This window comes from Armigeres subalbatus, chromosome 1 (genome assembly GCF_024139115.2).
Source record: "Armigeres subalbatus isolate Guangzhou_Male chromosome 1, GZ_Asu_2, whole genome shotgun sequence".
Lineage (NCBI taxonomy): Eukaryota > Metazoa > Arthropoda > Insecta > Diptera > Culicidae > Armigeres > Armigeres subalbatus.
In genome coordinates this window covers 55,927,381-55,953,770 of record NC_085139.1, presented here as the reverse complement: position 1 = coordinate 55,953,770, position 26,390 = coordinate 55,927,381, and the positions used below count along the sequence as shown (strand labels likewise).

The following is a 26,390-nucleotide window of genomic DNA, read 5'->3' as shown; positions in this document are numbered from 1 at the left end:
AGGTCTTCTAGGAATAAAGATAAGGATTACAAACCACCTTACGACAATGATAAAACTATTATTCATTCAGCGAAGCATGTTCGTCCTCTGCCTTAGTTTGACAGTCCAATTAAAACTTCAAATACCCACCGTCAACTGGAGCAATTAATCCCGGAACAACTTAGGCATTGGCATTCGGAGCACCACCCCATCCAACCATTCCGTTTCCCGTGCAGAATGCTACACAGCACGCAGTCAGTGGGGGCAGCCGAAACAAACAAGCCGAATGCATATTGAAACAGATTGCATGGCGTTTGTTCGTGTCTGTCTGCGGAACCGAGGCGAGGATCCTCACCACAATGGCACCGAAAGCGGCAAAGCGAAAAATTACAGCCAACAACAAGTCGGTCGCCGGACAGTATGCGATGGGTGGCTCGGGAAAGCAAGACACCAACAACCAACGAGGGGACGAACAGATGGCAATAGAAACTGTCACAACAATGCGAATTAACAACTGGACGTGCTGCGACGCCGTCAGCGACGGTTGGGTTGGCTCTTGGCCATTGGAGAGGTTTTGAAATTTTTGGTGAGCAAAATCTGATTTCAGATGCGAGGTAGGTGGTCCATGAATTGGAAATAATGCTGAATAATTGAGGCAAAACTAATTTAGAGCTTGACGTTCCTGGAGGGAACGAACGGATTGGACAATTCACGGCTCTCAGACACAGCGAATCAAGAAAATCGAAAGAATCAAAACGCATGAAAATGAAGAAAAAAGAAGTTTAAAAAGTAATGAATTGAATAATGCTAAATACTAGCTTTAATTGAATGGTAATTCGATTTTATGCTGGATAAATTATATTTACTCATCAATCTCAGGATATTTTGAAGTCTTTTATATTCGGATTTCTTAAAGGTTATTATTATTATCGTCTTTATTTAAGAGGTTTTCAGCCCTTGGCTGGCTCACCTCTGATTTTCTTAAAGGTTGACGCATTCCGTAACTCAGGCGTGTATCAAGCTTCACAACCAGTAGAAATTCCCCGTGTTTCACGCATCCTCAATATCAAAAATATGAGAACATCCTGCGGCTGCCGCAATTTGAACATTCCACAAGGGAATTCCCCAACGAAAATTTCCAAACGGAATCCGTAGATTTCCCCTCGGATTTCGAGCAAACAATAATCGAATGGAAGCGGCGAAAATGAATTTTCCAATTAATCGGAAGAAAGCTCGCCACATGCTTGATCGGAAAATCAATTCACCTGCCTGGCCGACTGCTAGTCGCTAGTCGAGAGAAGGTGCCAATCAAAATATTTTTCCCGAGCTTGGCATCTAACCCATTCGACCGTTCGCGCCGCCCACGATCCTTGGCAGCCACTGCTGCTTCAGTAGGAACCCGAACGGGGTCATCTTCTCACTATTTATGAGCAAATATTTGTCTTTCGCCGAGATTCATCGCATCTCATCAGCATCATAATCATCGTTGCCCGTGCGTCGTCGTCGTCGTCGTCATCGTAGCAGACAGTAGCCATGGTGCGCCCTCCTTGACGGACTGTGCCATCATCGGAAGCCTCGAGGGATTCGGCCGTTTTCGCCCCGTCCGCAGCTGACGTCCCCGTCCGATCGCGGTTCCGAGGCTACTAATGAAATCAAATCGAATTAATATTTATCGATTGCCGAGCTGCCTATCCCGGCGGTGAGGTTGATACGATGGCAACGACGAGACGCAGATGGACGGTGAAGAGAACCCAGGCGCTGGATCTATGTTGCGCTCCTTCATGCGAAGAAATGCTCTTCGTCCTTGATTTCTGCCGGTTTGCCAGGGTGATGATATCGGGGATTATGGCTCTATTCCCGGTATCGAGTGGTCCGAATGGTGGTTTCTGATTGCGCTTTGCTTGGTGGATAGGAAAGTCTGGGAATTCGCCAGGAGGCGTTACATGATTGGATTAAACGAATGGTAGAGCGTAGTGAGTCTCAGATAGAATATTGATTTTGTGTCTATTGGACTTACCGTTCAGTCAGTGTGGACAGGCTAATTATATTCAGAAGCGGTGGAAATTTGATACACAAACATATCGAATCATGTTTGGAAGTCCAGCATAATATCATTCTTTAGGGTTAGAATGTGAAACTAGTTATAATTTAATATGTAGATAATGCATACGCAAATTTGCGTCGAATGGTGGTTGGATCCTTCTGATTTTTGTTAAATATACAATATTCTAACAATTGCTTCTACTATCACTTGCAATTATGGCTTTATTTCAATTGGAATTATTAAATAAAAATGTATATATATTTTCTCCCTTTGGAACGGAATTTCTTCGAAATCACAACGAAATTCCTTCTAGTTCCGAACGGAATTTCATCGTATTCTAGAAAGAATTTCTGTGAATTCTGAATGACATTCCTTCAAACGAAATTTATTTAAATAAAGGAATTTAATTGATTTTCTAACGGAGTTACAAACAAACTTCTTTTGGAACTCGAAATTCGAACGAATTCCTTTTGAAATTCGGAAAAATTCCTTTCGAAATTTGAACAAATTCTGTTCATCATTCGGAAAAATAACGTTCGTAAATCGAATGAATTTCATTTGGGTTTCGATAGAATTTTGTTCACATTTTGGACAAAATCCCACCGGAAATAGGAAAAAATCCAACCATAAGTTGAATGAATTTCGTTTGGCTTTCGAAGTGACCTCATTCGTAAGCTCAAGGGATTCTGGCTAAATCGAATGTCTTGTTCAAGGTCACTCTTCCTCATTTGTACACAGCCAATGAGTGCGGGATCCAAACTAGAAGTCGGATGTACTGCATTCAAAATTAGGTTGATTTCAATTCGAAAAACTAAATTTCATTCGCAATGCGGAGGAATTCCAATCGAACATCGGAAAAAAATCGAGTCGAAATAAGGAGAAACACATTCGAAATTGGGAAAAACTCCATTCAGAATTCGGAGGATTTCTATTCAAAATCCGGAAGAATTCCATTCAGAATTCGGAAAAGTTCCATTCGAATTCGAAAATGAATTCCATTCGGAATTCGGCAGAACTCTATTCGGAATTCGGAAAAATTCCATACGGAATTCGGGAGAATTCCATTCGAAATTCGGAAGCATTCCATTCGGAATTCGGAAGAATTCCATTCGGAATTCGGAAGAATTCCATTCGGAATTCGGAATTCGGAAGAATTCCATTCGGAATTTGGAAGAATTCCATTCGGAATTCGGAAGAATTCCATTCGGAATTCGGAAGAATTCCATTCGGAATTCGGAAGAATTCCATTCGGAATTCGGAAGAATTCCATTCGGAATTCGGAAGAATTCCATTCGGAATTCGGAAGAATTCCATTCGGAATTCGGAAGAATTCCATTCGGAATTCGGAAGAATTCCATTCGGAATTCGGAAGAATTCCATTCGGAATTCGGAAGAATTCCATTCGGAATTCGGAAGAATTCCATTCGGAATTCGGAAGAATTCCATTCGGAATTCGGAAGGATTCCGTTCGAATTCGGAAGGATTCCGTTCGAATTCGGAAGGATTCCGTTCGAATTCGGAAGGATTCCGTTCGAATTCGGAAGGATTCCGTTCGGAATTCAGAATGAATTCGGAATAATTCGAATTCGGAAGAATTCCAATCGGAATTCGGAAGAATTCCCATCGGATTTCGGAAGAATTCCTATCGGATTTCGGAAGAATTCCATTCGGAGTTTGGAAGAATTCAATTCGGAATTCGGATAAATTCCATTCGGAATTCGGGAGAATTCCATTCGGAATTCGGGAGAATTCCATTCGGAATTCGGGAGAATTCCATTCGGAATTCGGGAGAATTCCATTCGGAATTCGGGAGAATTCCATTCGGAATTCGGGAGAATTCCATTCGGAATTCGGAAGAATTCCATTCGGAATTCGGAAGAATTCCATTCGGAATTCGAAAGAATTCCATTCGGAATTCGAAAGAATTCCATTCGAATTCGGAAGAATTCCATTCGAATTCGGAAGAATTCCATCTGAATTCGGAAGAATTCCATTGAATTCGGAAGAATTCCATTCTGAATTCGGAAGAATTCCATTCGAATTCGGAAGAATTCCATTCTGAATTCGGAAGAATTCCATTCGAATTCGGAAGAATTCCATTCGAATTCGGAAGAATTCCATTCGAATTCGGAAGAATTCCATTCGAATTCGGAAGAATTCCATTCGAATCGGAAGAATTCCATTCGTAATTCGGAAGAATTCCATTCGGAATTCGGAAGAATTCCATTCGGAATTCGGAAGAACTCCATTCGGAATTCGGAAGAATTCCATTCGGAATTCGGAAGAACTCCATTCGGAATTCGGAAGAATTCCATTCGGAATTCGGAAGAATTCCATTCGAATTCGGAAGAATTCCATTCGAATTCGGAAGAATTCCTTCGAATCGGAAGAATTCCTTCGAATTCGGAAGAATTCCTTTCGAATCGGAAGAATTCCTTTCGAATTCGGAAGAATTCCTTTCGAATTCGGAAGAATTCCTTCGAATTCGGAAGAATTCCTTTCGAATTCGGAAGAATTCCTTTCGAATTCGGAAGAATTCCTTTCGAATTCGGAAGAATTCCTTTCGAATTCGGAAGAATTCCTTTCGAATTCGGAAGAATTCCTTTCGAATTCGGAAGAATTCCTTTCGGAATCGGAAGAATTGCTTTCGAATTCGGAAGAATTCCTTCGAATTCGGTAGAATTCCTTTCGAATTCGGTAGAATTCCTTTCGAATTCGGCAGAATTCCTTTCGAATTCAGTAGAATTCCTTTCGAATTGGAAGAATTACATCTGGAATTCGGAAGAATTACATTCGAATTCGGCAGAATTCCATTCAGAATTGGGCAGAATTTCATTCGAATCGGCAGAACTCGGAAGAATTCCATTCGAATTCAGAAAAATTCCATTCGGAATTCGGAAGAATTCCATTCGAATTCGGAAGAATTCCATTCGAATTCGGAAGAATTCCATTCGGAATTCGACAGCATTCCATTCGGAATTCGGAAGAATTCCATTCGGAATTCGGCAGAATTCCATTCGGAATTCGGAAGAATTCTATTCGGAATTCGGAAGAATTACATTCGGAATTCGGAAGAATTACATTCGGAATTCGGCAGAATTCCATTCGGAATTCGGCAGACTTCCATTCGGAATTCGGCAGAACTCGGAAGAATTCCATTCGGAATTCAGAAAAATTCCATTCGGAAATTCGGAAGAATTCCATTCGGAATTCGGAAGAATTCCATTCGGAATTCGGAAGAATTCCATTCGGAATTCGGAAGAATTCCATTCGGAATTCGGAAGAATTCCATTCGGAATTCGGAAGAATTCCATTCGAATCGGAAGAATTTCATTCGAATTCGGAAGAATTCCATTCGAATTCGGAAGAATTCCATTCGAATTCGGAAGAATTCCATCCGGAATGGAAGAATTCCATTCGAATTCGGAAGAATTCCATTCGAATTCGGAAGAATTCCATTCTGAATTCGGAAGAATTCCATTCGAATTCGGAAGAATTCCATTCGACGTTCGGAAGAATTCCATTCGGAATTCGGAAGAATTCCATTCGGAATTCGGAAGAATTCCATTCGGAATTCGGAAGAATTCCATTCGGAATTCGGAAGAATTCCATTCGGAATTCGGAAGAATTCCATTCGGAAGTCGGAAGAATTCCATTCGGAATTCGGAAGAATTACATTCGGAATTCGAAAGAATTCCTTTCGGAATTCGAAAGAATTCCTTTCGAAATTCGGAAGAATTGCTTTCGGAGTTCGGGAAGAATCCCTTTCGGAATTCGGGAAGAATTGCTTTCGGAATTCGGGAAGAATTCCTTTCGGAATTCGGAAGAATTCCTTTCGGAATTCGGAAGAATTCCTTTCGGAATTCGGAAGAATTCCTTTCGGAATTCGGAAGAATTACATTCGGAATTCGGAAGAATTACATTCGAATTCGGAAGAATTCCATTCGAATTCGGAAGAATTCCATTCGAATCGGAAGAATTCCATTCGAATCGGCAGAACTCGGAAGAATTCCATTCGAATTCAGAAAAATTCCATTCGAATTCGGAAGAATTCCATTCGAATTCGGAAGAATTCCTTTCGAATTCGGAAGAATTCCTTTCGAATTCGGAAGAATTCCTTTCGAATTCGGAAGAATTCCTTCGAATTCGAAGAATTCCTTTCGAATTCGGAAGAATTCCTTTCGAATTCGGAAGAATTCCTTTCGGAATTCGGAAGAATTCCTTCGGAAATCGGAAGAATTCCTTCGAATTCGGAAGAATTCCTTTCGAATTCGGAAGAATTCCTTTCGAATCGGAAGAATTCCTTTCGAATTCGGAAGAATTCCTTTCGAATTCGGAAGAATTCCTTTCGAATTCGGAAGAATTCCTTCGAATTCGGAAGAATTCCTTTCGAATTCGGAAGAATTCCTTCGAATTCGGAAGAATTCCTTTCGAATTCGGAAGAATTCCTTTTCGGAATCGGAAGAATTCCTTTCGATTTCTTAAGAATTCCTTTCGAATTCGGAAGAATTCCTTTGAATTCGGAAGAATTCCTTCGAATTCGGAAGAATTCCTTTCGAATTCGGAAGAATTCCTTTCGAATTCGGAAGAATTCCTTCGAATTCGGAAGAATTCCTTTCGAATTCGGAAGAATTCCTTCGAATTCGGAAGAATTCCTTCGAATTCGGAAGAATTCCATTCGAATTCGGAAGAATTCCATTCTGAATTCGGCAGAACTCCATTCAGAATTCGGAAGAATTCCATTCGAATTCGGAAGAATTCCATTCGAATTCGGAAGAATTCCATTCGAATTCGGAAGAATTCCATCTGAATTCGGAAGAATTCCATCTGAATTCGGAAGAATTCCATTCGAATTCGGAAGAATTCCATTCGAATTCGGAAGAATTCCATTCGGACTTCGGAAGAATTCCATCCGGTATTCGGAAGAATTTCATTTGGAATTCGGATGAATTCCATTCGGAATTCGGATGAATTTCATTCGGAATTCGGATGAATTTCATTCGGAGTTCGGATGAATTCCATTCGGAATTCGGATGAATTTCATTCGGAATTCGGAAGAATTTCATTCGGAATTCGGAAGAATTCCTTTCGGAATTCGGAAGAATTCCTTTCGGAATTCGGAAGGATTCCTTTCGGAATTCGGAAGAATTCCTTTCGGAATTCGGAAGAATTCCTTTCGATAATTCGGAAGAATTCCTTTCGATAATTCGGAAGAATTCCTTTCGATAATTCGGAAGAATTCCTTTCGATAATTCGGAAGAATTCCTTTCGATAATTCGGTAGAATTCCTTTCGGAATTCGGTAGAATTCCTTTCGGAATTCGGTAGAATTCCTTTCGGAATTCGGTAGAATTCCTTTCGGAATTCGGAGGAATTCCTTTCGGCAATCGGAAGAAGATTTTTGTAAATATTTGGAGGTCGAGTGATACATCCGTATTTCAGAGTAATTTTATTCGGTATCAGGAGAAATTTTGTTCAGAATTCATTCTGTGAATTTTCTTCCAGGATTTAGTGGAATTACTTTCAGAATTCGATGAAATTTCTACGGTGTCATTTTTACGGCGTTCGTTGCAATTGCTCGCAGAATACGTGGGACTGCAATAAAACAACAAGCACTCAACATATTCTAAAAACTCAAATAGCTGCGAGGTTATGTGATAATAAAATTCACGGAACACATCTCACATTGTTGTTTCTAACGAAACCTATTTCCGTCGGTACGGCTCCATGCTTTTTGTATCCGGAACAGTTGTCTTTTTCTTTGCGTTTCCTATTCAAAATATGCATCCATCACGTCATTCCCGGTAACCGCTTTACGGACACGTGCAGAAGAGTGGACGTAAAGGAAAAATAGTTTTTCTTCCGCCCACCCCAGAGGCTGCTGTTGTTTGGATTTTCTTCTCCCGGGTAAACGAAGAGCTTCAACGCGTGGCGGTGGGAGTTTCGCCATCGAGAAGGATCAGAGAGCGGATTCCATTGCACGATGATGGGAAGCATCCCCACCCCCCAAAAAGGTAAACTGCCAACAACTTTCCACCTGAATGGAACCGAGAACGAAAGGCTGCCCTGTTGGAGCTTTCACACTGATTTTCCAATTCTGTGAATCCCTCTGCGGTAGTAAATACGACGTTTGCTACTCCGGGCCGGGGTAGTCTCATATGTGGGTTGGAAAAGCCGTTCCGTTTATTTTTCTTCTTGTCTGGCGTGGATTGTAAGTACGGCGTAGTACGGATGTGTTTTTCTTTCCCGGATTCCAAGAAGGAAACATTATCGATCGCTGTTGGAGTCAACTTGTGCTTCTTATCTTTGTTGCCAAAAGTACAAACAGGGCGAAAAGCTGGGGAATTATAGCGATTTTATCTCCCGGAGGATTGAAATTGCACATCGTGGCACAAAAGTTCGAATCCGGTGCTAATCTCGAACTAAGAACCCTCAGTCAGTTCGGCTGGCTTTACGAGCACTTGTGCAACCTTGAAATATGTTCGCAACTTTCTAATCCTGTCTAGGCTAGTGGTGTCATCCCGGGCTGGCCGAGTGGGAGTATTTGCATAAATTTGCATTATTTGCTTCGGAGCGAGAGCTTTACATCTCATTTTTCATCACACTTCTTGGTTTTCAGAAAATGCAGAGCTTTGACCCAGCGGTGAAAAGGTGTTGAAGAGGACTAATAATTAGAAATTCATGCCGGCTTTGTGTTTGTGGTCGAACTGCATCCCGATGACAGGGAAGAATTTCAAAATGATTTTATGGAAATCGGAGATTAAACTTCCAAATCGAAAGAGTATGATCATGTGACGTAAGAGAGGTAGAAAATATCGGAATTCGGAACACTCATTGAACAGAATAGCTTGAAGGAGGAAAAATTCTTTCCGTTGACTTCCGATTACTACAGCACTTTGAGTAGAATTTTATTGGATTTTTCAGTATAATGGAATCCAAAATCCATTCTGAGTTTTTTCTTTCTGAAGGAAAGGTTGATGAATCGAATTTGTTCACTTTAATGCAACAAAGTTACGTCCAATAAAAATTCAAGTGTTAACTTGTTCATTGATAATTGCTTCCATATTCGTAGAATTACTCGTAAATACAAATCGATTTTCGAACACAATAAGTTTACAATCTTGTTTTAAAGCTTCTCTCGATGCGTATCGAACATAATTCAATAATGTTGCATAAAATGAGAACGGAAGATTCTGTTTGATGAATGGGACAAAGTGCGGAAGGCATACTCGAACTCGATGATCTTGTTTCGGTTTACTGCCAGAAGCCATGTCCTGTCCAGCTTATAGCTCGGCACATGACCGAACACCTACCTGTGTGCATCTCCGCGCAACAAAAGGGGATTTTCCCTCTTGACGACCTTTTTGACCCGCTCTCCTGTCCCGTCCTTCCGTCCCTCTTTCAACCCGATAAAGTTTCCCATTTGGGTGAGATCAGAGGGGTTCCATTTGTCATTGTCCTGCAGCCGGAGCAGACACAACTTCTTCTCTGAGGTGAGCGAAACAGTACAGGTAAAATCATCCACCGAAGAGTGAATACCGCACTTGGCGTTGCAGTGGGTTTCAAATTTATTGGCAAATGGGGCAATCATAATCATGTTTCGCATGAATTGGAATTTAATGCGGGAATCTTCGGGAGAATAGAACTTTCTCGATTTCAATTTTATTTTTGTCTAGATGTTGCTCTTCAATCCATTATAAAGCTCGTAAACTCTTTGTCATGATGACAAATATTTGTCAAGTTCATCCATCAAACTGAATAGATATCAACATGGATATCAGGCAGATTTGACAAATACTTGTCGTTCTCACAAAAAGTGTACTGATAGCTTGAGGACAAGCTATTCAGAATTAATATAAAATTGTCAGGCGCTCATATTTCTACTATTTAGCATTTTTGAATGACGTAAACATCCACCACCGTTGGTTCAAATGTATCGAAGATTTGGAATGCAATTGGGAATCGTTTGGAGATGGTGCAACGATCATTTCTATGTAAAACGCAGCCCAATTGCGACTGTTCAATGTATTGGCTATTGGTAACGTTCGACTACACCCGGTTCTTTTTTTACACGGGTGGGTTTTAGTTGATTACGACCTTTAGCGTTGATGAAACTTTGAGTTAACCCCATGAAAAAATTCTCAAAAAATCAAAGAAAATTTAGGTGGTATTTAAAAAGCTGTGGAAAATCAGGTTAACCGGGAAATTGAAGAATACCAACCGTGTAAAAAAAATATTGGGTGTATTGGTAATCAGTTGCGTATGTACTTCCGTAATCAGTTTAGCGGATGGGAGTAGTGCGGCAACGTATAACAATTCAAAAGTTTACACAAGAATTCTAGTTGAAATATCTGTCATCTATGTTATACACTGGCCCGCATAATAGAGTGCCCACTTGCTCTTTTTCATACGAAACGGTCAACTTTGGAACTCTGCATCTCGGTCTCCCGTTAACTGATTTTGTTGGAAATTTGACCTGCGCTCCAACATAACTGGAATTTTACTATACCTAAGTTTCAATCGGAGAAGGGCCGTTTGGTCGAACACCTTTCGGCCGAATGCCATGTTGCCGAAGGCCACTAGGCCGACAGTTGTTTGACCGAATATACCATTAGTGGAACAAACCATTAGGCCGAAAGTCATTTGGCCGAAAGGGTCATATAGTCGAATAGGCCATTGGGCCGAATAGGTAATTTGGCCGAATAAGCAATTTTGTTAAATAGGTCACTTGGTCGAATAGGTCACTTAGCCGAACAGGTAATCCAGCCGAATGTGCCGTTTGACGTCTCACATCTCACGTCCCACCAGTGTTGTAAAATGTCATTTGCATTCGGTTGTATAATTTTCCCAGAACTTTTTTCTGAAGGTAGCCATCATTCCTGAGGTATGACGAACTTATAGCGCTTAAATGTGCCTGCAACTTTGTCAACAAGACATTGCTGTTATTATGTAATCTGAGGCGTGGGAGGCAAAATGTCATTCAAATGTTATTATGTCAAATGACACGTGACATTTTGGAGAGTTTCCACTATCCAGCCTCATATATAATATTTAGAGCAATGTACCCTTGAACAAAAATATAGCCCTACTCAAGCGTTATGAGTACATCTAAAATTATGGAATAAATTTGGCTTCTGAAGAAAGTTATGAACAAATTAGTCAAATGACATGCAGATGACATTTTACAAGCCTGCGTCCCACTGTGAAAAGTGAGAAATAAGAAGCTAGAAGTGATGAGCGATAAGAAATGCGTCTACCTTCTCACTTTGCTTTCCTCACTTTTTACAGTGTGACTGTGATGTAAGTAGTGAGGCATCTCACTCATATATCATATCAGTAGTGTGAAATTCGGGCGTTTGTCATTCGAGTGTTTGTGATAGAACCTTGGCTGAATAGGACATTTTACCGAACATGGCCGAGAGAAGTGAGAAATGATTAATGGGAAATGAGACGTCTCACTTCTCACTCCTCATTTCTCACACTCACAGACGTCTTTTTACAGTGAAGTGTGAAATGAGAAATAAGAAGTGAGACGAAAATTTCCGGATTCCAATGACAATCTAAGGAGCCAAAACAAAGGTATCGTCAGATTTTAAGCCAGACTTTTCATAAATATCAGTGGAATACCGTCAGGACCAGGGACTTTAGATGCATCTATGTTTTTTAAAGCGTTTAGAATATCGTTCACCAGGATCTGATTAACACCGATATCCATAGCGAATTCTGGGGTAGGCGGAAAAATATCTAGGTCGCGATCTTGTTCCCAAAAGGTGGTGCATATTTTTTGGAAGAAATCTCCAAAAAGATTACAGATGCATTCATGTAAATACATACATGGATGACGGAAAATTGTCTGTTTTCAATTTTGATTTTATGTAAATGAAGAAGTTCTTTGGACATGACTTTATTTTCTATTCGGCCAAATGACCCAATCGGCTTTATGTACTATTCCGCCTAATGTCCTATTCGGCGTAATGTCTTATTCGGCCAAATGACCTAATCGGCCTTTTTTACTATTCAACCAAATGTCCTATTCGGCCTACTGTCCTATTCGGCCTAATGTCCTATTCGGCATAATGTCCTATTTGGTCTAATGTCCTATTTGGCCTAATGACCTATTCGGCCAAATGTCCTAATAGGTCAAATGACTTTATCGGCCTAGTGTCCTATTCGGCCAAATGTCCTTTTCGGCCTTATGTCCTTTTCGGTCTAATGTCCTTAACGGTCTAATGTCCTATTCGGCCAAATGCCCTATTCTGCCAAATGACTTATTCGGCCTTATGTACTATTCCGCCTAATGTCCTATTCGGCCAAATGACCTATTCGGCCTTATGTCCTGTTCGGCTGGTCGAATGGACATTTAGTCGAAAGAACATTTAGTCAGAAGCATATTTAGTCGAAAGGACATTTGCTCGAATGGAAGTTTAGTCGAATGTTGAAAGTGTTTAGTAGCTAATAGGTAATTAGTTCAATGGATAATTCGTCAATAGATTTTTGGTTCAATTTGAATAAATAATCCACAAAATACGGGGATAAACTAATTAGAGGAATTCAGTTGACGTGAGCAAGTTCAATCAGCAGCGGAAGAAGCGAATACGAAAGCCAATGAGGATTGCTCACCTGAGCTGACAGATTGGATTATAAAAAGGATTGGATTAGAAAAAAAAAACACTTATGATACTGATGATGAAATACGCTCTATTCAATTTTCCGGCACCTGGTAAAAATCAATGTCATCACTGTTATTTTCCTAATACTTCATCGTAGTCAGCTTTGGAATATTTCGTTGATTGGAATTTGGTCGAATGGACATGGTTTTCTTATTCTTTTCATTGATACTCTTTTTTTCACTCAAAATTTATACAATAATTAGTTCAGTAGAAAATTGTCTTCCAACCATAATTCGTTAATTATTGGCCGAAAACTAAATTTCGACCGAATAGTCGAAACATCATTCGACTAAATTTCTTTTAACCAGGTGGTATAGATTCATCGTAGTCGGTTAGAGGAGTTAGCCAAAGTCATTATTCAGTCGGGAATATTTACCGTTTTCGTAATATTTATTTTTTATGTGAACTCATCATTCTTTGGACAATTTTGGAGCCATAATTATGTGCCTTTTAGAAACACCGCAATAAATCTTTTATTTTTAATTTACTTGTCATAAAACAAGTTCGTACAACACCATTTAACTCCACCACTGCTCCTGTTCGGTATAATGTTCTATTCGGCGTAATGTCCTATCAGGCCTAATAACCTATTCTGCTTAATGCTCTATTCTGCTTATTGTCCTATTCGGCCAAATGTCCTATTCGGCCCAATGTACTCTTCGACCAAATGCCCTATTCGCCCAAATGTCATATTCGGCCAAATGTCGTATTCGGCGTAATGTCCTATTAGGCCTTATATCCTATTCTGCTTAATGTGCTATTCTGCTTAATGTCCTATTTTGCCTATTGTCCTATTCGGCCTAATTTCCTATTCGGCCAAATGTACTCTTCGGCCAAATGTCCTATTCGGCGGGCTTTGGGACTGTTCGTCGAATGACATTTCGTCGGATGACTTTTCGTCGAATGACATTTAGTCGAAAGTATATTTGGTCGAAGGGACATTTAGTCGAATGGACATTTAGTCGAATAGAAATTAAGTCAAATGGACATTTAGTCGAATGGACATTTAGTCGAATGGGCAAAAGAGTATCAAGTCAAATGTTGAAAGTGTTTAGTCGGTAATAAGAGTAATTAGTTAAATGGATAATTCGTCAATAGATTTTTGGTTAATTTGAATAAATAATCCTCAAGATACATGGACGTGGGAAAGATCAATCAGCAGCGGAAGAAACGAATACGGATGCTGATGAGGAATTTTCACCTGAGCTAACAGAAACTTTTTGAAATCCGGTGTATTATAGAAAAATTGAAAACCTTCAGCATTAGTTTCAGATGGTGAAACACCCTCTATTCTATTTTCCGGCACATGGTCTAAAACCAATGATATCAATGTTATTTTACCAATACTTCATCGTAGTCGGCGTTGGAACACTTCGTCGATTGGCATTTAGTCTGTCCTGATTGACATTTAGTCTGTCCTGTCACTGTCCTGTCATTTAGTCTGTCCTTTCGACCAAATGTCATTCGACGAAATGGTATAGATTCATTCGGCGTAATATCCTATTCTGCTTAATGCCCTATTCTGCTTAATGTCCTATTCTGCCTAATGTCCTATTCGGCCAAATGTCCTATTTAGCCAAATGTACTCTTCGACCAAATGCCCTATTCGGCTAAATGTCCCATTCGGCCAAATGTCCTATTCGGCCAAATGTCCTATTCGGACAAATGTCGTATTCGGCGTAATGTCCTATTCGACGAAATGTCCTATTAGGCCTTATATCCTATTCGGCCAGATGTCCTATTCGTCCAAATGTCATATTCGGTCAAATGTCCTATTCGGCCAAATGTCCTATTTGGTCAAATATCCTATTCGGCCAAATGTCCTATTCGGCCAAATGTCCTATTCGGACAAATGTCCTATTCGGCCAAATGTCCTATTCGACCAAATGTCCTATTCGGTCAAATGTCCTATTCGGCCAAATGTCCTATTTGGTCAAATGTCCTATTCGGCCAAATGTCCTATTCGGTCAAATGTCCTTTTCTGCCAAATGTCCTATTCGGCCAAATGTCCTATTTGGTCGAATGTTTTATTCGGACAAATGTCCTATTTGGCAAAATGTCCTATTTGGCCAAATACCGTATTCGGCCAAATGTCCTATTCGGCCAAACTTCCTATTCGGCCAAATGTCCTATTCGGCCAAATGTCCTATTCGGCCAAATGTCCTATTCGGCCAAATGTCCTATTCGGCCAAACGTCCTATTCGGCCAAATGTCCTATAAATTTGACGGTTTGTAACTTTTCGCGGTACGACATTTGGCGGTTTGTACCTTTTCGCTGAATGACTTTTGGCGGAATGCACCATTTCGCGGAATATTAATAATAATAGCCTTTGTTAATTCGTTAAACACGAGATTAACACGTTGAAACTTTTATACCTAAAGGCCCGAAAATCCTTTTTTGGCCAGATGTTGAACCCAGCCTTCTTCAGTCTTGCGGCTAAGGAAGGACTCCCACACACTTAAAAGCCAACATTTATTTCGGTAAAATTATTTAACGAATAGGTTCTGTAACATCGCTTTAAAACGGAATGTCGTCAAAAAATGTTTCGCCGCATTATTTCAAATTTAATTACCGAAAATCAGCTAAAAAATGTACTACTAAGATTCGGAAATATGTTTTGCTATCTTCATCGGTAAACTATCCAATTTACCGAGTTTCGGGGAAGTACACTTGTCAAGTCTCAAAACGTCAGAAAAGCAAGTGTTGGAAAAAAAGAAGTTTCATTTAAGTTTTAATGTCATATTTAACCAAACATTGTACTATATCCCGTGCTTGTAAATGCCATCAATAATAATGAACAATTCGAGAGGACGCTCATTGTTTGATAAAATGTAAATCGAGCTTACAATGTACGTTTTTTATGACATTGTTCTTGGATGAGGAAGAGTGTTCCAGCTCGTCATATACTTAGTGAAGCCACAGATAACAGATATTGAGGCTGGCATCCGATACGTGTGTAAACATCCGCAACCGTTAATTCAAATGTATTTTAAATTGGGACCGCGTTTGGCAATCGATTAGAGATGGCGCAAGGATCATTGTTATTGAAAACGCAGCCCAAATGCGGCTGTCAAATATATTGGCTGCGTTCAACGGATGATAATCAGCTGCGTTCGTATGTACTGCCGCAATCAGTTGAGTAGATGGCAGTAGTTGGTCAACGTATATCAATTCAAAAGTTTACACATGATTTTCAATAAAATTTGTTCTAGCCTAAATATCTGTTATCTGTGGTGAAGCTAAAGTAGTGCTAGAATGTTTTGTTTTTCTTATGTGATCGAAATACAATAATCCTGTCTAATGAGCAGGTTCAAAATGCTTGAAGTTATTCCGATCCCGCTAGTTTCTATTTATTAGCAAACAAGAACTAGCAGCGACTTCAACCTGCTAATTAGACAGCTAAGCATTATTAAATCTTCGGGCTCAAATATAAAATAAGATATTAAACATCATTACTGGTATTTTGTTAACAGATATTTATAGTTTGAAGTTCATTTCATGTTCTTCGATTAAATAAATTTGTGAAAAAAAATAATTATTTACATTATCTCGGTAAAGCACCTCGCCGAGCACTTCGGCAACGTATTACGTATTACATGGCAAATTTTGACAGCTGGATGTTTTCGTAAATTTTACGACCAGTCGGTAATTTAAACTTTTGCCGGGATTTTTACCGAGATCTCAGCTGTTGGGTTCTCAGTAATTTATTTTGCCGGCCTCGGCGAAAAAAATAAAGTTTCCAGTATATTTAGAAGTAGTTTTCAAAATTTCAATTGCCTTTTATACCGGGCAGATACATCCATTTAAAGAATACGTTACTTATCCTTTCTCCTTATACCGGGCAGACGCATTATTTTACGGAAGACATTATCAACTCCTTCCACCTTGTACCGGGCAGATGCATCCATTTAAAGAAGGCGTTACCCCTCATTTCGCCTTATAACGGACAGACGCGATCGTTTAAAGAAAGAATTATAAACTCCTTTCGGAAATTTATTTTGCCAGCCTCGGCGAAAAAAATTATGTTTGCAGAATATTTAGAAGTAGTTTTCAAAATTTCAATTGCCTTTTATACCGGGCAGATACATCCATTTAAAGAATGCGTTACTCATCCTTTCGCCTTATACCGGACAGACGCATTATTTTATGGAAGACATTATCAACTCCTTCCACCATATACCGGGCAGATGCATCCATTTAAAGAAGCTTTACCCCTCCCTTCGCCTTATACCGGGCAGATGCATCCATTTAAAGAAGGCGTTACTCCTCCTTTCGCCTTATACCGGGCAGACGCGTTCTTTAAAAGAAGGCATTATCAACTCCTTTCGCCTTCTACCAGGCAAGTGCATCCATTTAAACAAGGCGTTACCCCTCCCTTCGCCTTATAACGGGCAGACGCGTTCTTTTAAAGATGGCATTATCAAATCCTTTTTCCCGGCAGATGCATCCATTTTAAAAAGGCGTAACCCCTCCCTTCACCTTGTACCAGGCAGACGCGTTCTTTTAAAGAAGGCATTATCAACTCCTCTCGCCTTCCACCAGGCAGATGCATCCATTTAAAGAAGGCGTTACCCCTCCCTTCGTCTTATACCGGGCAGACGCATCCATTTCAAGAAGGCGTTACTCCTCCCTTCACCTTATACCGGGAAGACGTGTTCTTTGAAAGAAGGCATTATCAACTCCTTTCGTTTTATAGCGGGCAAATGCATCCATTTTAACAAGGCGTTACCCCTCCCTTCGCCTTATACCGGGCATACGCGTTCTTTTAAAGATGGCATTATCAACTCCTTTTGCCTTATCCGGCAGATGCATTTATTTAAAGGCGTTACTCCTTCCTTCGCCTTATACCGGTAAGACGTATTCTTAGAAAGAAGACATTAGCAACTCCTTTCGCCCTATACCGGGCTGTAGATATGGTGGGGTTTCAGGTTTTGAAACCCGCACCCTGCATCGAACCCGAACCCAATGGGTTTGTGAGATAAAAAAAAATCCGGTCCGGGTCGGGTACGGGTTTGAAAAATAAAGTACTGAAAATTATTTTATTCAGTTTTGTTAATTGTGAGGCTAGTTCGTTGTTTGGGCTCACACCAGCCAGAGAATATCTAGTTTGAATTTTTATTAATTAAATAATTCTTGTAATTAATCGAGTAAGAAATCATTAAATATTTGAATGGTAATTATTCTAACTGAATTCCGCCAAATAGCATTCCGTGGAATGGTTTTCCGTGAAAAGGTACATTCCGCGAAATGTCTTTCGGAAAAAAGTTCATTCCGCGAAATGTGTTTCGGAAAGTTGATAGGTACATTCCGCGGAATGTCGAACCGCGAAAAAAAATCCGCGAAATGTTTTTCGGCGAAATAGTATACAACCGGCCAATTCGGCCAAATGTCCTATTCGGCCAAATGTCCTATTCGGCCAAATGTCCTATTCGGTCAAATGTCCTATTCGGCCAAATGTCCTTTTCGGTCAAATGTCCTATTCGGCCTAATGTCCTATTCGACCAAATGTATCGACCCTGTAAAATCCAACCGAATCATGTTGTTGTTCACCGGCACAATGAACTTATGGAATAAAAAATAAATAAAAAAACTGATAAATAAACACCGTAGCACAATAAACTTATTATTGATACATGATCGACTGTAACATTTATTTTCCCCAATATTTTGTAAAACACACATATAAACTTAATTGCAGTAATCTCTGGGGAAGGCACAATCCCCGTGTCAAAATGTTGGACAACGAATAAACTCGTTTTTATCAATAAAGACTGCGTAGCCGTAATATATATACAAAAAAAAAAAAAAAAAAAAATCATTCTTTGCCGATCGCTTGAAGTAGCCGGATGTGAATGTCCGTGTCTCCATCGCAGGCAGTTATTTTGTCTAAACAGTGGAGTTTTTCTCACAAAAGTGAGTTTTATATCCTCCCGCGTCATTCCCACTGTGGATTAAGTGGCTGTCTAAGGCGATTCGTGATAATCGAAGAAGGTGCACGTATAGCTAAAGGGCTACGCGTGCATTTACAAGTGATATTATTCGGTCTCCATCAAGTCAACAGAGAGGCCGAACAGCACCAGCGCAGCATCTACCTACTCGAACGGGAACGGATAAGTATAACAAAGTGTATTGTTCTAACCGTTCCCATTGCAACCAATTTGCACTCACCACACAGCAGTGGTCGAGCCGCTGTCTGTCTGTCGTTCACCACCTCCCCATGGTTTGCAAGAATGCCCGGTGTACAAAAAGCGCACCCAAAAAGTGAAGCGCTCGCTGGTACAGCGCTCCAAGCAGTCGTATGCGGAAATGGTGAAGTCGCAAGACACATCCGCAACTGCCAACGCAACGGGCCGCTATTTCAGCTGCCGTTCAAGTTAGTGACTTTTATGATGTCATTTCCATTGACGAATCGGACTCTGACGTAGCTGATAAGGATGTTTCTGCGGAGGTACACGTGCCCGAAAAGAGGAAGAAACTGTCTTCCTGGGATTGCGCCAAAAGAAAACAAAAATCATCCCTAGAAGCTTGCCCAAATCTGATGGTAATGGGGATTATTTAAAATTCCGAAGCAGCCTGTCTATACTGCTCCTTTTGACCCATGTTGCAGTAAGACACTAGAAGTTACTGCTTCCAATTGTTGAGATCACCTTTCTGAACGGTAGCCTTTACGGTAACGTCTAATGGAAAACGATCCATAAAAATGAAAAACGGTCCATAAATAAGACCTGAAATATTCCATAAAACGCTTCATAAATCCACAAAAAAGTTCGAGTATTCCAAAGAATATTTTTATGATCCACAAACCAAAAAAATGATCCACAAACAAATTTGTTTAATTTATATCCATAATCCAGCACTAATTATGATCCATACTTTGGTCATATGATCCACCATTTGATAATGTGATCCATAAATGTAGAAAAAGGCTAATGAACAGCATTAATTGATCCACATTTCTACAAATCTTATGATCATTTATCAAAATTATGATCATATCACCAAAAACTATGATCATTTGAATAAAGTTATGGATCAAATGGCCAGAATTATGGACTGCCTGACTAAAAATTATGGATCATATTACTGAAATTATGGATCAATATCACGATAAAAAATAAAGCAAACTTGAAGTTTTGTGGATCAAAATATAGTTTTTTGATCATTTCAAAGATTATGGATCATTTGTCATGGCTTTCATGGAAAATAGTAGAATTGGGCCGTTTTTCTTTGACCATGTTAATGAAATATATTTCCCAATTAACGTTAAACTTTAGCTTAGCGTGTTCAAAATATTCTTCATGGAATCTCATTAATTATTTTATGGATTATGGTGCATTTAAGGAAACATCGATGTTATTTATGGATCGTTTTCCAGTTTTTTATGGATCTGTCTTTATCGTTTATATGCAAAAGCAGCGTTTTGCCGTTCGAACTGGCGAATATAATCCAACGTACATTCTGTTTAACATACTGAGACCGCTTGATGAGTCTCCTTCGACGGCGAATGTATCAGCAGGTTTCGTGAGGCCGATCATCAGACGACCAGATGTTTAGCCTGTGGATGATTCTTGATATTCAAATTAACTGGCGATTCAACAACGTCAACATCAAAGCAGCGTTCGATTCAGTGAAAAGAAAGTTGTCGGCAGAAAACATCCGAAATGCGTCGGTTGGCGAATCTGATTAGACTGATACGTGCAACGCTGAATGGCTCAAATCAAGTATATCCGAACTGCAGACGAAGGTCAACTTCGTTTGCATCTTTGACGGATCAGCAGGTGATGTACTGAATTTAGTTCAATATAGCAATTTGCGGGCGTTATTAGGAGATTCGCGTAGATGAACGGCACCATTATCACCCGGTCGCATATGCCCTGGGCTTTGTGACGACATCGGCTTCTAGCTGGAATCGATCGCAGATGAATTAACGCGGAACAGACAAAACCTGGGATTTTCCGGAGGAAAAAGCGTCAGCAGGAAGATCGAGACCGTGAAGAACGGAGCAACTGTACCGCGCTAATAACACACGAAAGTTCTGCATAAGTTGAACTGTTCACGTAAGGCTTTACGCCTTCTCAGCCTGATATGTGTATGACATAATGGAACCTTCCGCCGAACGAGCGGATAATCAGCGTGGCGGCAGCACTACGAAGAGCACCTGAATGGTGATGTGGCAGACGAAGATGGCGGTATGGTGATGGACCTGAGGAACGCGCACAGGGATATAATTTTATCGACTTCGGATCTCCAGGAACCAGGAGGATATCACGGCCGAAGAACAAAGTTCTGGGGTTGACCAACCACCAGGAGAGCTATTTAAACACGGTGAGGTAATTTTAGCCAGGAGCGCTGCACTGGGCCGGGCTGGTCAAGATTTGGCATGGAAGCTTTGCCGCAGGAGTGGATGGAAGGTGTCGTGTGTCCCATTCACGTAAAGGGCGATAAGCTGGATTGTATAACCACGCAATCACATTGCTGAACGCTGCATGCATGGCGGCGCTCCCAAATTTTATGCCGTCGACTAGCACCAAATTGCAAGGAGTTCGGGGCAGCACGGCGGGTTTTATGGGCGAACGCCCACGATTTGGATTAGGTGTTCGCCATTCGCCAAGTACTGCAGAAATGTCATGAATATAACGCCCACATCATCTATTCATCGACTCTGTGCTTTGCTATGATAAATTGATAGAGACCAGCTATGGCAGCTAATGCAATGTCGGCTCTGACAACTGACATGGTTGATCAAGGCGACGATGGATCGGTGATGTGCGTAGTCTGAGGTTTCAGGGCACTCGAGTCTCTCGAAAATGCGCAGGGGGTTACGCAAGGTGATGTCTGTGTCTGCTATTCAACATCGCTTTGAGGAGTATACAACGGCAGGAATTGACACGAGTGGCCGGGATTTTCACGAAGTCCGTCCATATTTGGTTTCGCTGACGACATTGATATCATGGTACGTACTTTGAGGGTTTGAGTTTGCACGACTGAAAGCGAAGCCAACGGGTTGACTAGTCATCAACAATGCTCAAAAAATGAAGTATATGATAGGAAGAGGTCAAGAGGGCTGCTTTCACCTACCAGCGTTTCTATCGGTGGTTGAAGAGTTCGTGTACTTGGGCTCACTCGCTGATAACGATACCAGCAGAGAAATTCGACGAATCGCAGCAAATCGTATACTTTGACTCCGCTAAACGTTCCGATAGAATAGAGTTCGCCGCGTCGTTCGCCGCCAAACTGACAACTACAAAACGCTCATTAGACCGGTGCAGTTCCTCACGGGACACAAGACTCTGGACGATGCCTTTATGACCAACGCACCACTGGGTAAGCCAGCGAGTGCTGCGTACCATCTATGGTGAGGTGCAGATGGCGGACGGCATGGAGGAGGCGAATGAACCACGAGATGCATTTCAGCCGTTGGGAGAACCACCATCGTTCACACCAGTAAATCGGAAGACTTTGCGGCTGGCATAACCAGAATATTGACAGTAACCTAGTCTGGCAGTAAAAATAAATAAATAAACAAATTCTCAGCCATAACGCCAACAGTTCATATTTTTTCCGTTTATAATGGTTTTTGCCGACAACCGACCACCCTTATATAAACGGTATAAAATCAATACCAAACAAAACCATTTTTTTGTAAATTTTTGAATTTTAAATTGAAATAAATCAAATTTCTTTACTAGTTATTAGTTTATGCTTATAATAGGCTTCCTCATTGAGTGTAAATATCAATTACTTCGTTCATAATTGACGAAAGTTATGAACTAAAAACAAAAAGGCCGACAAACCGACCCTCACCTCTCCCTCATATAGCTAAGATCTCTAGCTTTTGAGAGCATATCGATGCAACAACATTGACTTGAAAAAAAGTAAAAGGAGTGTTGATAATGGGAGGTCATTGTGGTGTGGATGATGTTCCTTAATTTTACTACTAATTTATAAGAACAGGTACATCGTGAGCGCATATCTTTTGATGATTGCTTCTTAGAATATATTGATTCTATACATCTCTGATGTTCTACATCCGACATCTTCCCAATGATGGCTCCTTGTCGCTTCCTTAATCATAAACACGAGTATTCTGCATCTCGATAATCACCCTGTCTCGACGTGTTAAGGATCATCTTTGTCAGCGGATTCACCTATGTCGATATGTTCCAAGTTTCCAAGCTACCAGAATCCAGGCCTGCGAAGGGCGGCGTTTTGATGCTGCATCAAAATCATCGATTAATTTAACAAAGAAAATCATAGTCATCGAAAACCCTCCCATTGAAAATATGTTTCAAATATCGTGATATTTTGCGAAGTAGAGGCTTGGTGCCGATCGAAATAAGGAAAATTTATTAAAGGCATCATTCTTGTTCAAACACACCTGCATCTATACTTTCGCACAAGTTCTCGAAAATGAAAACATTTACGTCTATTTGGAAAAATCTGCCTGAACAATGGTTTGTTTACAAAAATAGAATTGTCAGTGGAAACCCAATTTCAACCGAACAATGGAACCCAAAGATGATGGCTATTGTCAAACGTAGTGGCAAGATTGGGGGTACCAGATAGACTAGACCATCTTTGGACAATAACAACAATCAACAAATGAACAGACGGATTTGTTATCGTTTTTCATAGAAACGCTTTTTTAGATTTAGTGCCTACAAGATCGTATGGAAAATACACGAATAAAGCTAAATGAAGCCATTTAAAAGCGAGTGTCAGTTAAGGAGCTGTTAGGGAATTCCAGTCAAAACGGTACCAATTTTACCTTCCAATCAATTTTCAATCTCCTATCTCGATGGTCCCTTTCAATATTGAGACGTGGAGAGGCGACTGACTTTCAAGGCGATTATTAATTGAAGCCATGTGGTGAATTTCAAATTCACCACACGTTTTCTACTTCCTATTATCAAAAGTTCAAATCTAGTTATAATTTTATAATGCTGAAATTAAAGTCGATTTCTGCCCAGCACAAGCAACGATCTATGATGTTTCATCCCCATGGGCAATATGTGGTTCCCTTAATTTCCAGCCTTGAAAATCACAAGAAAAGCACGTGGTTTCCAAGATGGCTGTTTGTGGCTTTGTTGTATAACCACCTAAGATATGACCTCAAGGATGTTCTAGTATCTTAGATGTTCTGATAATATCAAAATGTATCCATAATGCTATGATGATGTCCTAAAGAGTTTGGCTTCACCTTATATGAATAGTGGGACATTTCATCGTCTATTGATTATTTTGAATGTAAATATTTGAACTAAGGGACAGCTTGGAGTTCTAGAAGTCCTAAATGTGTGCAATGTTTATAGTGATCGAACCTAATTTCATCATATTGGTATAATAGACCGTCAAGGTTTTAACTCAAGAATAGTTTAGATAACAGTAAATATTGTAAATAATCGTAAGTATTATCGTAAGAGTGGTTCAGGAAATTATCGTGATCAGATTAATCCGAACGAGAATGAAAAGTCTCTACTATCATCTGCTAATGATATTAAAGAGATCACCATAACAAAGAGATGAAGGTCAAACTGGAACAGCGCATTTGCTGTCAAACTGGTTGTTCCAATCGAGAACAAAATGTTGTTAAAGGTAGGAGTATTGCGTCACTTGTTTTAATCCAGGCTCGTTACACGACATGTAGATACCGCGAGTACTTTTGATAGCTGTCATATGAATCTGATTCGAGGCTGTCCTATGATAATTTCTTTCAAAAAGCTCCAAACGTGGGAGCAGTGGTTCTGATGATGCATTTCAACTTGTTCTACATAGCGTGCGTCAACACAAAATGAGCAAGGTTCATTTGCTAATTGATTCTGTTTTTGCACTTATACAAGTTTTTCAATTTGTTATCATGGCTTGTTAAGATTCGGAACATTGTTTTGTTCAGTTATCTATTGAGAGCATTTCTGCAAACTCTGAACGTGATGCAGTACAGGTTAAAGATCAAACCAGAGCAGGTAGCTCGGATTTAAAGTTTGCTATAGAACACAGATAATTAGCGTACTATTGGATACTCTACCTTGGACAGATGAAATCAACCCAAACTTTGAGTTCAATATTCGCATGATGAAGATATCGATAGAAAAAATTTCCAAGATTGGGTGGTTCTTTTTCCACCCATGATTGCTTCAACCACCTACTAGGTTGCCCAGCTAACACTCTTAAATTTGAGGTTCAAATTCTCTATTTTGGGATGATTAAGTCCGTCTTGATAAATTAAACTCAGTTTGGGTAAATTGTTTACATGGGATTACAAGGCAAACAACCTAGTGAGAAAGTCATTTTACTCAAATTTGGGTTATTTAGCCCAAACCACAGTTTTTGAGTGCAAACAACCCACTTGCATAGGTGTTTGGTTCAGAATCGCTGTTTCCATATTTTCAGGGCAGAGCATTAAATTTTAACAACTTCACAGAGCTATGTATCTGCATTTCCAAGCAGGATTTTGACAGTTGATTCTATCTTGGTCATATAAGGCTGACCCATCCATCCAGTCAGATTGTGAATCATATAGGTCTGTTCACATTACGTAACCAAAAATCCAGAAATTTTGACCCTCCTCCCCTCTAAATGTAAAAGTAACATTTTAGAAATTTACCTCACTTCCCCATGTAACGCTAACATGTGAAGAATTTTAAAGGAAATTATTTTTTCTTCGCTTGAAGACATTAGTTTTTGTATTTTTTAAACACCGCTAGCGGCAGATCAAGTAATCAAGTTTAGTAGAATGCAGCTAGTAGAAACGGAAATAGAATTTTGCGATAACCATTTATGTTTAGCGGAACTGATGGTGTCGAAAAATACAATATTCCTGGTATTTTTACTTCGATATCAGTGACTATGTCAGCGTGCTTGATTTTCATTACTTTAATGTTCGATAACGATAAACATGAATTATTTCAACTCAGAGGTTAAAAGAAGGCACAAATAAATTTTTTATTCGCGTTATAAAAGGTACATTGGTAGTACCACCAGCTTTAGGTATAAAGTATAACGCAATCTTGGACCTCACCACTCCCCAAAAGCGTTACGTAATTCGAACAGACCCTAACTTAGAAGTTTGATCTGGAAAACAGTACATTTTTAATTGAACTCTTGTTGTTTTTCTCCTCATAAGCCTTTGCAGGTTGTGTTGACGGGGCTGTCAATTCGAGTATTTTCGATTCATCTATGCTCAGAGAAAGTATTGACGATTTTTCTGTATTTTTGTATGTAGTATTTTGTTTATTTTTGATTTTGTGTCTGTTGAGCATATTTTATTATATGCTGTAATACCAATTACCTTCTCATTTTTTAGAGTATTTTCTGTACATAGTATTGAGTATTTTTAGTTTTCCCTGCACATATCTGTCACTTTTGTTGTTTTTCGTATATAATGTTTACATTTCACCGAACATAATTTCGAGAGAAAAAGATATTTTTAAAATCAGTGAATGTTTTAAAGTTTTATTACGCGTTAATATGAGTGGTAGAGATTCGATGGAAAATGATGCAGCTCACGTCCGAATCATTCGACAGTGATCGGATGATGTGTAACTGAAAGATATAAAACGAGAATAGATCATCAAAGTTGATTATTCACTGCAAAGTTGAATGCGCATTTCCAGTGAATATATAGTTACAAGCAAGGACTTTCGAAGAAACTACGTGGATGATTGGTATGTACAACTATATGGCTATCCACAAGCTGC

At 39.8% G+C, this 26,390-nt stretch overlaps 1 protein-coding gene across 1 annotated transcript in view; it reads left to right on the top strand.

Annotated features, from left to right (window-relative positions):
• Nucleotides 1-338: 338 nt before the first annotated feature.
• Nucleotides 339-26,390, top strand: part of LOC134206184 (uncharacterized) — a 152,020-nt gene continuing 125,968 nt past the window's right edge. Inside the window, exon 1 of the mRNA XM_062681875.1 lies at nt 339-527. Within this exon, the coding sequence (XP_062537859.1) occupies nt 339-527 (189 nt within the window). The remainder of the gene's footprint in view (nt 528-26,390) is intronic.